This window comes from Apis cerana, linkage group LG11 (genome assembly GCF_029169275.1).
Source record: "Apis cerana isolate GH-2021 linkage group LG11, AcerK_1.0, whole genome shotgun sequence".
Lineage (NCBI taxonomy): Eukaryota > Metazoa > Arthropoda > Insecta > Hymenoptera > Apidae > Apis > Apis cerana.
Window position 1 is genome coordinate 13,355,985 of NC_083862.1, and position 8,813 is coordinate 13,364,797.

Consider the following 8,813-nt stretch of genomic DNA (forward strand, 5'->3'; position numbering starts at 1 on the left):
TCAGAAAATTGTTAGTCTGGCAAATTTTGGCTAAAATTTCGACTTTCGATTAGGAGAACATAATTCTAGAGGAGGATTGTTTAAAAAGAGATATAATATACTTACCTGATATACTTACCTAATATACTTACCTTATATACTTACCTTTTACAGCTTCTTATGTTATATTTTTTTTCTTTTTTTTTTAACAGTTTACTTAAATCTAGATACTTACCATTTGCATACTTACCTTTTTATACTTACCTTCTTCTTATTTTGTCCTGTTTTTTTACAATTTGCTTACTTCTAAAGGAATTCTATATAAAAAAAAGTACTAAATCATGTAATATTTCAAAAAATAATTAGTTTAGAAGATATTTAAACGAAATAAATAATATCTCCTGAACCAATGATTTTTTGTTAGAAATGTTCTAGTATTTTTTTTTATATAGAATTTTTTATATAGAATTGCATCACCTCATTTAAAATCACATATTTAAAAAATATGTGATTCTCTATAAAAGACGATAATTTATTTACGAAAAAAATGATCAATATCATGATACACTTTCTTTCAAATCATTCTACTTCTATCTAAAATACTCTTTAATACTACTGAAATTAAGAAACGAAATATTCTTCGTGAAGAAAGGATTAGATGCATTTATAATGATTTATAACATCCCTCTATATATACAAAAGAATATTGGTTTTTTCCATATTGCAAAAATATCGAGAAGAAAATAATAGAAATCTAACACGAGAACGATTTTGGAGAAAGGATCATTCCATTATTAAATATGTTCGTTCGAATGATATAATTTTGTTCGAAGAATATATCTCATATAATCATAAATAACGAAAATATTCAACTTATTTCATTAATTATTTCGAAACGAAATTGGTAACTCGTTAAGGAAAATTTATTCTAACTTCATCTATCGACCTACATCAAACTTCTTTCGACACGAAAGATTATTTTTTTATTTCGTTATCGAAAAGCTTATGTCATTATATTGAGCAAAACGTTATTCACTAATCGGTCATTGATAATGATAAACACATTCAACGAAAATATATTTATACGTAATAACGTAGATATATTGAATATATCTACGTTACGTAACAACATAACGAAGAAATATCGCAATCTAAATATTACATTCTGCTTCGTAACGAGGAAATAGAAATGAAAAACTGAATCTCTTTTTAAAACAAAATATAAATATCGATTAACACCCACGTTCGTTTCAATCCGAGCAGCAAACGCGAACTTCTGACAAACTTAAAAAAATAACTAAACTATACTAACAGAAACTAACCCAACAAAAGAAAACAGAGAAAAGTAAATAGCAAAAGACTAAAACGCAATTCACAACTTCGAAACTAACCTCATTTCTCAATCTATACCTCTTTCCATTTTTTCAATATCCACTCGGAACACCCTTCTTTCAATTTTTCCGATAAAAAAAAAAAAGAAAATTCCTAAACAATAACAAGAATCTATAATATCTCTAAAAGAAAAAAAAAAAAAAATTCGAAAGAAAAGAATCATCAAAATTTCCCTGATCTTTCCAATTTAAAAAAAAAAGGAAAAATTCAACTCAAAAGGAAAAAAAAAAAAATAAATAAATCAAGAATTCTACCATCTTCTTCGTCAACCCTCTCTCCGCGGGGGAGGAGGGTTGTTTCCTCCCCAATGGTCCCTTTTATCGAACGGTTTGTCGCGTTTTGATCGTACGCGCCCCAGGCGACGGGCCATTCACTTTCGTTTCGTCGGGGTGGTTGCACGATGCGTCGCGCGAAGGGTAGAGGGTTGAAGAGGGTCGCGCAGCCGCGTTGACCGTTGTCCAGGCGGTGGATCGCGGATTATCCTCGCACCTGCACGATCGAGAGGACGGGAACGTGCGAGGAGGGTTGGCGGCAAATTGGTGAATCCAGTTGGAAAACACGAGCAGCCAAGATAAGGGGATCACGAGTCGCGAACGGGGAGTCCAGTGAGTATTTCCATCCCCTTTCGGAGAGAATTTTTATCGGCGCGAAAAGAAAGGGAAGTGGCGTCGGTTGAAAGAAACGTTTGTCGAAGAAACAGGAGAAAATAAAATTATTGCGTTTTCGAGGAATTATTGGATTATCGAGTTGATATTTCTATTGGAATTTTGATCGAACGGTTGATAAAAAAAGCATTATTCAAATGTCGTTTGAAATTGGGAAGAAATATCGTTCTTGTGGTCAAGAGGTTATATTAAAGAGAAATATCTATAATTGTAATTTAATATAGTTTCTTTTCTTTCATCTGGAATTAGGGGCGAGAAACAAAGTAGCAAATTGTAGTTACAAGTTGGAGGAAACGGAAAGAGCAAGCAGGTGTTCAATGTAAAGTACTCCGTTGCATTATTAATGAACCGGGATTCTCGTGACAATCTCTACTTACCGATCGATACTTTCGAACGTGTTTTCCCTATTGCGGCTGGGCTCCATTAAAAATTAATCTCACGCCGTGCCAATTCGTAATTCATAATCCAAATGTATTTATAATCGCACGTTCCGCGACAAAACATCGCAATTATTTTTTTGCATATTCTCCCGGTTCAAACTTGTTCAAACAACGTCAAACCTCGAGCAATTCCCATTATTTCTCGATAATTATCATATCTACTGCCCAAAATCACCACTAAACAATTCCAATCTCGGTTCAAACCCTCTCAAACAACCTCAAACCACGAACGATGATAAACAGCGATAAACGGGCAACGGGAAATATCCAGTCGCATAAACGCGGCAAGTCGCAGCGTAATCGATAACACAATATTATGACGTATACGCGCATAAACGTCCAGCCTGTGAACCGCTCTGCAAACCACCCTGAGCCGGAGAAACCGTTCAACAAGTCGAGGCCAGCGATCCTGGCATTGACACTACTAAGCCAGGTGTTGTATTATTTAACGTGTCCACGATCAATGATCGTTTTCTTATGGATCGAGCGAATCGTAATATTTCCGTCGTAATATTTCCGCGATGGCGGCGCACTTGGCCGAGCTCGTTCGAAGAATAGGCTTGGATTCGTTGAACTGATCGCAACATCTTCGGATAATACAAGTCCGGCAGGATGTTGGACCGTTTTAGGGCCGCGTTCAAGTGTTCTGTACCGAAATGTGGCAATTTCCGGTTTCCAGGGATGGAGAAGCCCGAATCCTCGACCGGGGATGGGAGCAATGGAGAACTCGAGGACAGGGATCCGAACAGTTTGAACAAACACCTGCAGGTATGTTGAAAATATCGTCGTTAAATTCTTGAAAATTCTTTTTTTTAAAGAGTAATTTATTACATAAAAGTGAAACACGCGAACTTGTATAAAAAGGGAATGTACACTGAATGACCTTTTAATGGCATTTAAGAAAAATATTTTTTTACTTGCCGTGTACGCGACGTAAATTTTCACGAACGAATCCTGGAATATAATAAAAATTAAATTCTATCTGTGAAATTTTTGCTCGGTTAAAAAAATATCGAGCGTCACTATTATATCGTATTGGGATACAGGTGATGTGGGATGACGTGATCGGTGAACCGGAAGGAATACGCAGTCCGGAGTGCGCGTGGCGGTTGAGCGGGCACTGCTTTCGATTGTCCAGAAGATGCTGTTACGTGTTCCTCTCCGTCCTGATCGCCCCCTTTCTCTCTCTCTGCCTAGGCCTCACCTTCGCCTGCCTCGCGTTTCAGGTGAGTCGACGACCTTTTTCTCGATTTATGCCCGATCGATGCTGTTCCTAACCTCTCTGCACAATACAACTGAGCAACGTTACAACGATCGTTACGATTATTCTCGACTTGTTGCAAATGTAGGTCGTCGCTTCGTTGCCAAACTTCAACTTGGAAGGGAAATTTTTTACTTATAATTAATTCGAATTAAATTCAAGCCTAACCTAACCTTCAATCTCGATACGAATCTATTTCGCGTTTATAATTCAAATTTGATCCAATTCTAATTTGAATCTAATATCACGATTTATGTATTATTATATTAAGAGTAACGTACGATTGGAAAACGAGAGAAATTAAATGGATACAAATTTTTAGCATATATGGTGTTTGGCACCGTGTCTCCGCGTTTGGAAAATCACTTGTGCCGCGACGAGGAATTTCCTTAGCGCTGTCACACATGCCATCGTGCGTCCCATCATGGACTCCCTTGGCTATCTGTTTCACAACATTCGGATATTCAACAAGAAATTGCCCGATGGTCCTGCGGAGAAGGACGATATCCTCGTGGTGTAGAATCGATAAAGTTTTATCAAGTGCCTTTCGAATCGATCGATAATGATCACAATGAAATATTCTATCTCTCTCTCCTCTTTTTCCAGTAACAATCGTTTTTCACATTTCTATTCCGTGATTGCAATTTTAATTGTTTACGGTGTAGAATTGTCAGTAGTGAAAAATACTGGTTAATCTTTGATTATATTATATATTTGAATCATTAAAATAATAATAATATATATATCTATTGTTATAAATTTTTGTAAATAAAATACATTCTAAGAACTGTTGTTGTGGATATTATTTATCAGTTAATTATATAAAATTCATGTTTTGAAATTTTTTTACGATAATATTGTGATTTAAATCTCTCTTTATTGGATGAACTGGTGGTACTATTTCCTATTAGATACGTTACTGATATCATACATATAAATTTATATGTAAATCGGATTCTGACGAAACAATTTAACAAAACAAATAAGAACAATCGAGGTATCAAGTTTACCACTTTTATGCGAGGTCAAATTAGCACGAGATAAGATGCGACTCGCCAAGATCAACTTAGTTTTCTATCGACTAGGAACATGGCAGCCCTCACGAGAAGATTTCTACCGAAATACAATGGATTTTCTTGTACAAGTTTGAGACGTATCCTTTTTTTATTTTATACGGAGAGAAAAAGATCGCGATCTATAACCTTTCTTTTACAAATACAAATAGATTTCGTCTTTGGTTATACGTATTTTTTAAAAGCACGTGTCATCTGATTTATTTACTATTATTATTCTTATCAATGATTCATTCAAATTATCAGAAATTTCACTATCATCTACTGGCAGAGATAAAGGTAAGTTTTTAATGATATTTTTTAATGATTTACTTCGTTTCTCACGTAAAATGCTGTATCGTTTATAAGTTTTCCAATTCGCTACTAGATGGCACCATGTATCGATCATCGAGCGCCACGTGTTTCGAATATAATCACGTTAAATTTAATTTTTCCTTTTATTCAAAATGAGAACTTGTCATAACTATCTAATAATCTCTAATAATAAATCTCATTCCGAATTTTCAAATTTTACCAACAGTCAACAACGCCTTCAACTGGGAAGATCCGTTCAATCTCGAATCTCAACTAACACACGAGGAGATATTGATCAGAGATCAGTTTCGAAAATATTGCGGCGAGAAACTTTTGCCTCGAGTAGTCGAAGCGAATCGCAATGAAATCTTCCACAAAGAAATAATGAGGGAAATGGGCGAATTGGGCATCCTGTGCTGTACCATAAAGGGTTATGGGGCCGCTGGTGTCTCCTCCGTGGCGTACGGGCTTCTTGCAAGGGAAATCGAGTACGTGGATAGCGGATACAGATCCGCTCTGTCGGTACAAACGTCTTTGGTTGCCGGCGCGATTGACGCTCACGGAAGCGACGCACAAAAAGAAAAATTCTTGCCGAAATTAAGTACGTTTCTCTTAACATTTCAATTAAATCGATCCTCTGTAAAATTGCCCGAATAATTTAATCCACGATTCGAATCTAAAATTCTATTTATTCGTTCCCAGTATCGGGCGAGTACATCGGCTGTTTCGGATTAACAGAGCCCGACCACGGAAGCGATCCCTCTTCCATCGAGACAAGGGCCATTTACGATTCCCAAAAAAAAGTTTACAAATTGTCTGGAATGAAGATATGGTCGGTTCTTTGGAATAATTCTAGAAAAAAATCAAAGCTATCCTTTTCAATCATTCCTCCTTTCGATCCAGGATCACGAATGCACCGATCGCTGATTTAATGATCATCTGGGCGAAATGCGTGGAGACCGACGAGATGCGAGGATTCATCGTGGAGAGGAAGGAGAACGGGAATCGACTGATCACCCCAGCGATCAAGGGTAAATTCTCTCTGAGGTGTTCCATCACAGGTATGATCCTCATGGACGACTTGGAGGTGCCCGAGGAGAATATGCTCCCGAACGTGAAAGGTCTCAAAGTAAGTTTTGAAAGTTTTCGGTATAACGTGGAGCCCTCACCCTTGAAGAAATGCTCGTACAGGGACCGTTCGTCTGTCTGAACAACGCCAGATACGGAATCGCTTGGGGCGCTTTGGGTGCAGCCGAGGCCTGTTTACACATATCCAGAGCGTACAGTCTGCACAGGAAGCAGTTCAAAAGGCCGCTGGCCGCTAATCAATTGATACAGAAGAAGTTGGTCGAAATGATGTGCGACATTTCGTTCGGCCTCCAAGCTTGTCTGAGGGTGGGCAGGCTGAAGGACGAGGACAAGTAAGAATCGAAGAAATCGATTTTCTTGAATGGACGAACATTTGTGTCGTTGTAAAATTTTTTAGGGCCACCCCAGAGATGATCTCGATGATAAAGAAGAATTCTGCCAAGAAAGCTCTGGAAATCGCGAGGAACGCTAGAGATATGTTAGGTGGCAATGGAATATCCGATGAGTATCATGTTATCAGGCACATGATGAATCTGGAAAGTGTTGTCACTTATGAAGGTACGTAAAAAAAGAAAAAAAAAAAGTATATTAGAATTAGTCGGGAAAATGAACGAAACGAGATTTTTCTTCAATATTATTTGTCACAGGTACGGATAATATCCACACTTTGATACTCGGCAGAGCGATTACCGGCCTGTCGGCCTTCGGTAAAGAAATGTAAAGAGATTGTTCATCGTACAATTATATTGTATATCTATTTTTATACGAACTTATTTTATATGTAGATTGTACATTTATATATGTAGTTTTGATAAATTAAAAAAAGAAAAAATTAGATATATATAAAGAAGGATGATTACGAATAAAATAAGAACAAAGTGTTTTTGAATTTAATAAGAGGGGAGAAAAAAAAGAAGAATTAGAAAAAAAGAAAATGAAGAAGAATCGAAGATTCGATTCGAATTGTTTCAGTGAAGTTTTGGTATATATAAGTTTGGTCTTAATTTTTATTTCGACACTGTCGAATTGCACATTTTTTTTTTTTTTTTTTTTTTTTTTTTTTCTTAATCCTCCTCTTCCTTTCTATTCGAATATTAGTTCGAAAGAAGGAGCGTAAAACGACACACGAGTCTCACCTAAAGATCGGTTCTCTTCAACAAGGGCATGCCACAACACAAGCGACTCCGATTTAATCATAAATAAATTAAGTTTAATTGCTAAGTAATAAAACGTTAATTACATATGTCAATGATAATTAATTTAAGTACAACACACGTCTCGTGCAAAAGTGTAAAGAAGTTTTTCTTTTTCGTGCTACACTCAATTACCATTTTTTTTTTTGTATTTTTTTTTCCTTTTTTGTATTTTTTTATCTTGTTTGTTTTGGTTTATTTGGTTTGGTTTGGTTTTGGTTTTTTGCCATCCCTCGACATCAAGGTCCTTAACCCCCGTTTTTCCCCCCATCATTCTCCCCCTTATATCATCTTCCCTGTGTATCTGTATATATACGTGTGTTCATGTCCCTGTGTGTCGCTGTGTGTACGGTATTTTTTTTTTTTTCTCATTTTTCTCTTTTTAAATGGTTCTCGACTACAATAAGCTCTTGGTAAAACGTAGTAACATCGTAGTTTACAGTAGTTTACAATCGCCCCCTTCGCCACCACAACTTTGTGTATCTTTCTTTTACATAGTTACACGTTTCCTGAATGCTGAATTCGAATTTCCCGCTCGATCGTTCGGTCTCGATTCCCCCCCATCTTTCTTTCCCGATTTTTTCTCTTCCTCCCCTCGATCAACGACGAAGAGAAGGATCGTGATCAATGATTTTTCTTTTCTTCCTTTTTCTCGCCGGATCCTCGATCGCTGATCGGCCGATCGGCGAGAGGGCGCTAACAAACTGGTCACTTACAAGAAAAAACTAACCTCTGGTCGATCCCACCGATCGAGATCGAGATCCAGCCTGGATCCACGCGGGAAACTTCGATTCCATCATTTACAAATTATCTTTCTCTCTCGCCGTACATTTATACTCGTTTTCATCCGCTCTATTTTTCTATTCGCAAAAAATCAACGCTATTTCCTCGATCAGGTTGTTCGTGAACCACTCCTCCACTCTATCTTTCACTCTCGCTCTCTCTTTCTCTCTTTCTCTCTCTCTCTCTCTCTCCTCTCCATTCACCCTGTATTCGTGTATTCGTGTGTACGTGTGTCATTTGTGTGTCACTCGCTAATGAATACGTAAGTGTAAACAATAAATAATGTATTTTTATTTTTATTTTTGTTTTTATTTTTATTATTTTTTTTTTTTACTCATCTTTACTCGCGTAAAATCTACGATCCTTTGGTATGTGCACGCGGCGATCGGGATCGATCATCGCGGTCATCGCGCGATTCCAGCCGTGTCTCGTCGTCCTCTTTCGAGGGGAGAAGAAAAAAAAAAATAAATAAAAGGAAACGAGGGATCGAGATCTCGATCCTCCCGTTCCAGCCACTTTCCCTCTCCCTCTTTTTCCGTCCCATCGATCGCTTCGTCTTGGGTGATTTCCGCTTCAGGAAAAAAAAAAAAAAAAAAGAACGTTTCCTCACAGCGCAGCGCATTTTTTAAAGAGAACTCTTTCCT

At 37.2% G+C, this 8,813-nt stretch overlaps 2 protein-coding genes across 5 annotated transcripts; both read left to right on the forward strand.

The window, feature by feature from the left end:
• Positions 1 to 1,573: 1,573 nt before the first annotated feature.
• On the forward strand, positions 1,574 to 4,525 carry LOC107995932 (caveolin-3-like). 3 transcript variants are annotated; one of them, XM_017053700.3, is made up of 4 exons: positions 1,724 to 1,976; positions 3,156 to 3,244; positions 3,523 to 3,702; positions 4,060 to 4,525. In XM_017053700.3, the coding sequence occupies exons 2-4, from the start codon at positions 3,158 to 3,160 to the stop codon at positions 4,255 to 4,257; spliced, it is 465 nt and encodes a 154-aa protein (XP_016909189.1). In that variant the 5' UTR covers positions 1,724 to 1,976; positions 3,156 to 3,157; the 3' UTR covers positions 4,258 to 4,525. The 3 variants fall into 3 exon arrangements, with proteins under 3 accessions (XP_016909188.1, XP_016909189.1, XP_016909190.1); XM_017053701.3 differs by lacking the exon at positions 1,724 to 1,976 and adding an exon at positions 2,060 to 2,909; XM_017053699.3 differs by having other exon boundaries at positions 1,574 to 3,244.
• Positions 4,526 to 4,650: 125 nt separating this feature from the next.
• Positions 4,651 to 7,071, forward strand: LOC107995931 (glutaryl-CoA dehydrogenase, mitochondrial). Of its 2 annotated transcripts, none has more exons than XM_017053697.3 (8): positions 4,651 to 4,890; positions 5,057 to 5,089; positions 5,331 to 5,705; positions 5,807 to 5,936; positions 6,008 to 6,233; positions 6,296 to 6,525; positions 6,591 to 6,751; positions 6,841 to 7,071. In XM_017053697.3, the coding sequence occupies exons 1-8, from the start codon at positions 4,827 to 4,829 to the stop codon at positions 6,912 to 6,914; spliced, it is 1,293 nt and encodes a 430-aa protein (XP_016909186.2). In that variant the 5' UTR covers positions 4,651 to 4,826; the 3' UTR covers positions 6,915 to 7,071. The 2 variants fall into 2 exon arrangements, with proteins under 2 accessions (XP_016909186.2, XP_061938079.1); XM_062082095.1 differs by having other exon boundaries at positions 4,665 to 4,890; positions 4,963 to 5,089.
• The last annotated feature ends 1,742 nt before the right edge of the window (positions 7,072 to 8,813 follow it).

Coding starts and splice junctions, on each gene's coding strand:
- LOC107995931 (XM_017053697.3), top strand. CDS start 4,827: ATGGCAGCCCTCACGAGAAGATTTCTACCGAAATACAATGGATTTTCT. Junction 5,090..5,330: donor ATCTACTGGCAGAGATAAAG/GTAAGTTTTTAA, acceptor TTTTACCAACAG/TCAACAACGCCTTCAACTGG. Junction 6,752..6,840: donor AAGTGTTGTCACTTATGAAG/GTACGTAAAAAA, acceptor TATTTGTCACAG/GTACGGATAATATCCACACT.
- LOC107995932 (XM_017053699.3), top strand. CDS start 3,089: ATGTTGGACCGTTTTAGGGCCGCGTTCAAGTGTTCTGTACCGAAATGT. Junction 3,245..3,522: donor GTTTGAACAAACACCTGCAG/GTATGTTGAAAA, acceptor ATTGGGATACAG/GTGATGTGGGATGACGTGAT. Junction 3,703..4,059: donor TCGCCTGCCTCGCGTTTCAG/GTGAGTCGACGA, acceptor ACAAATTTTTAG/CATATATGGTGTTTGGCACC.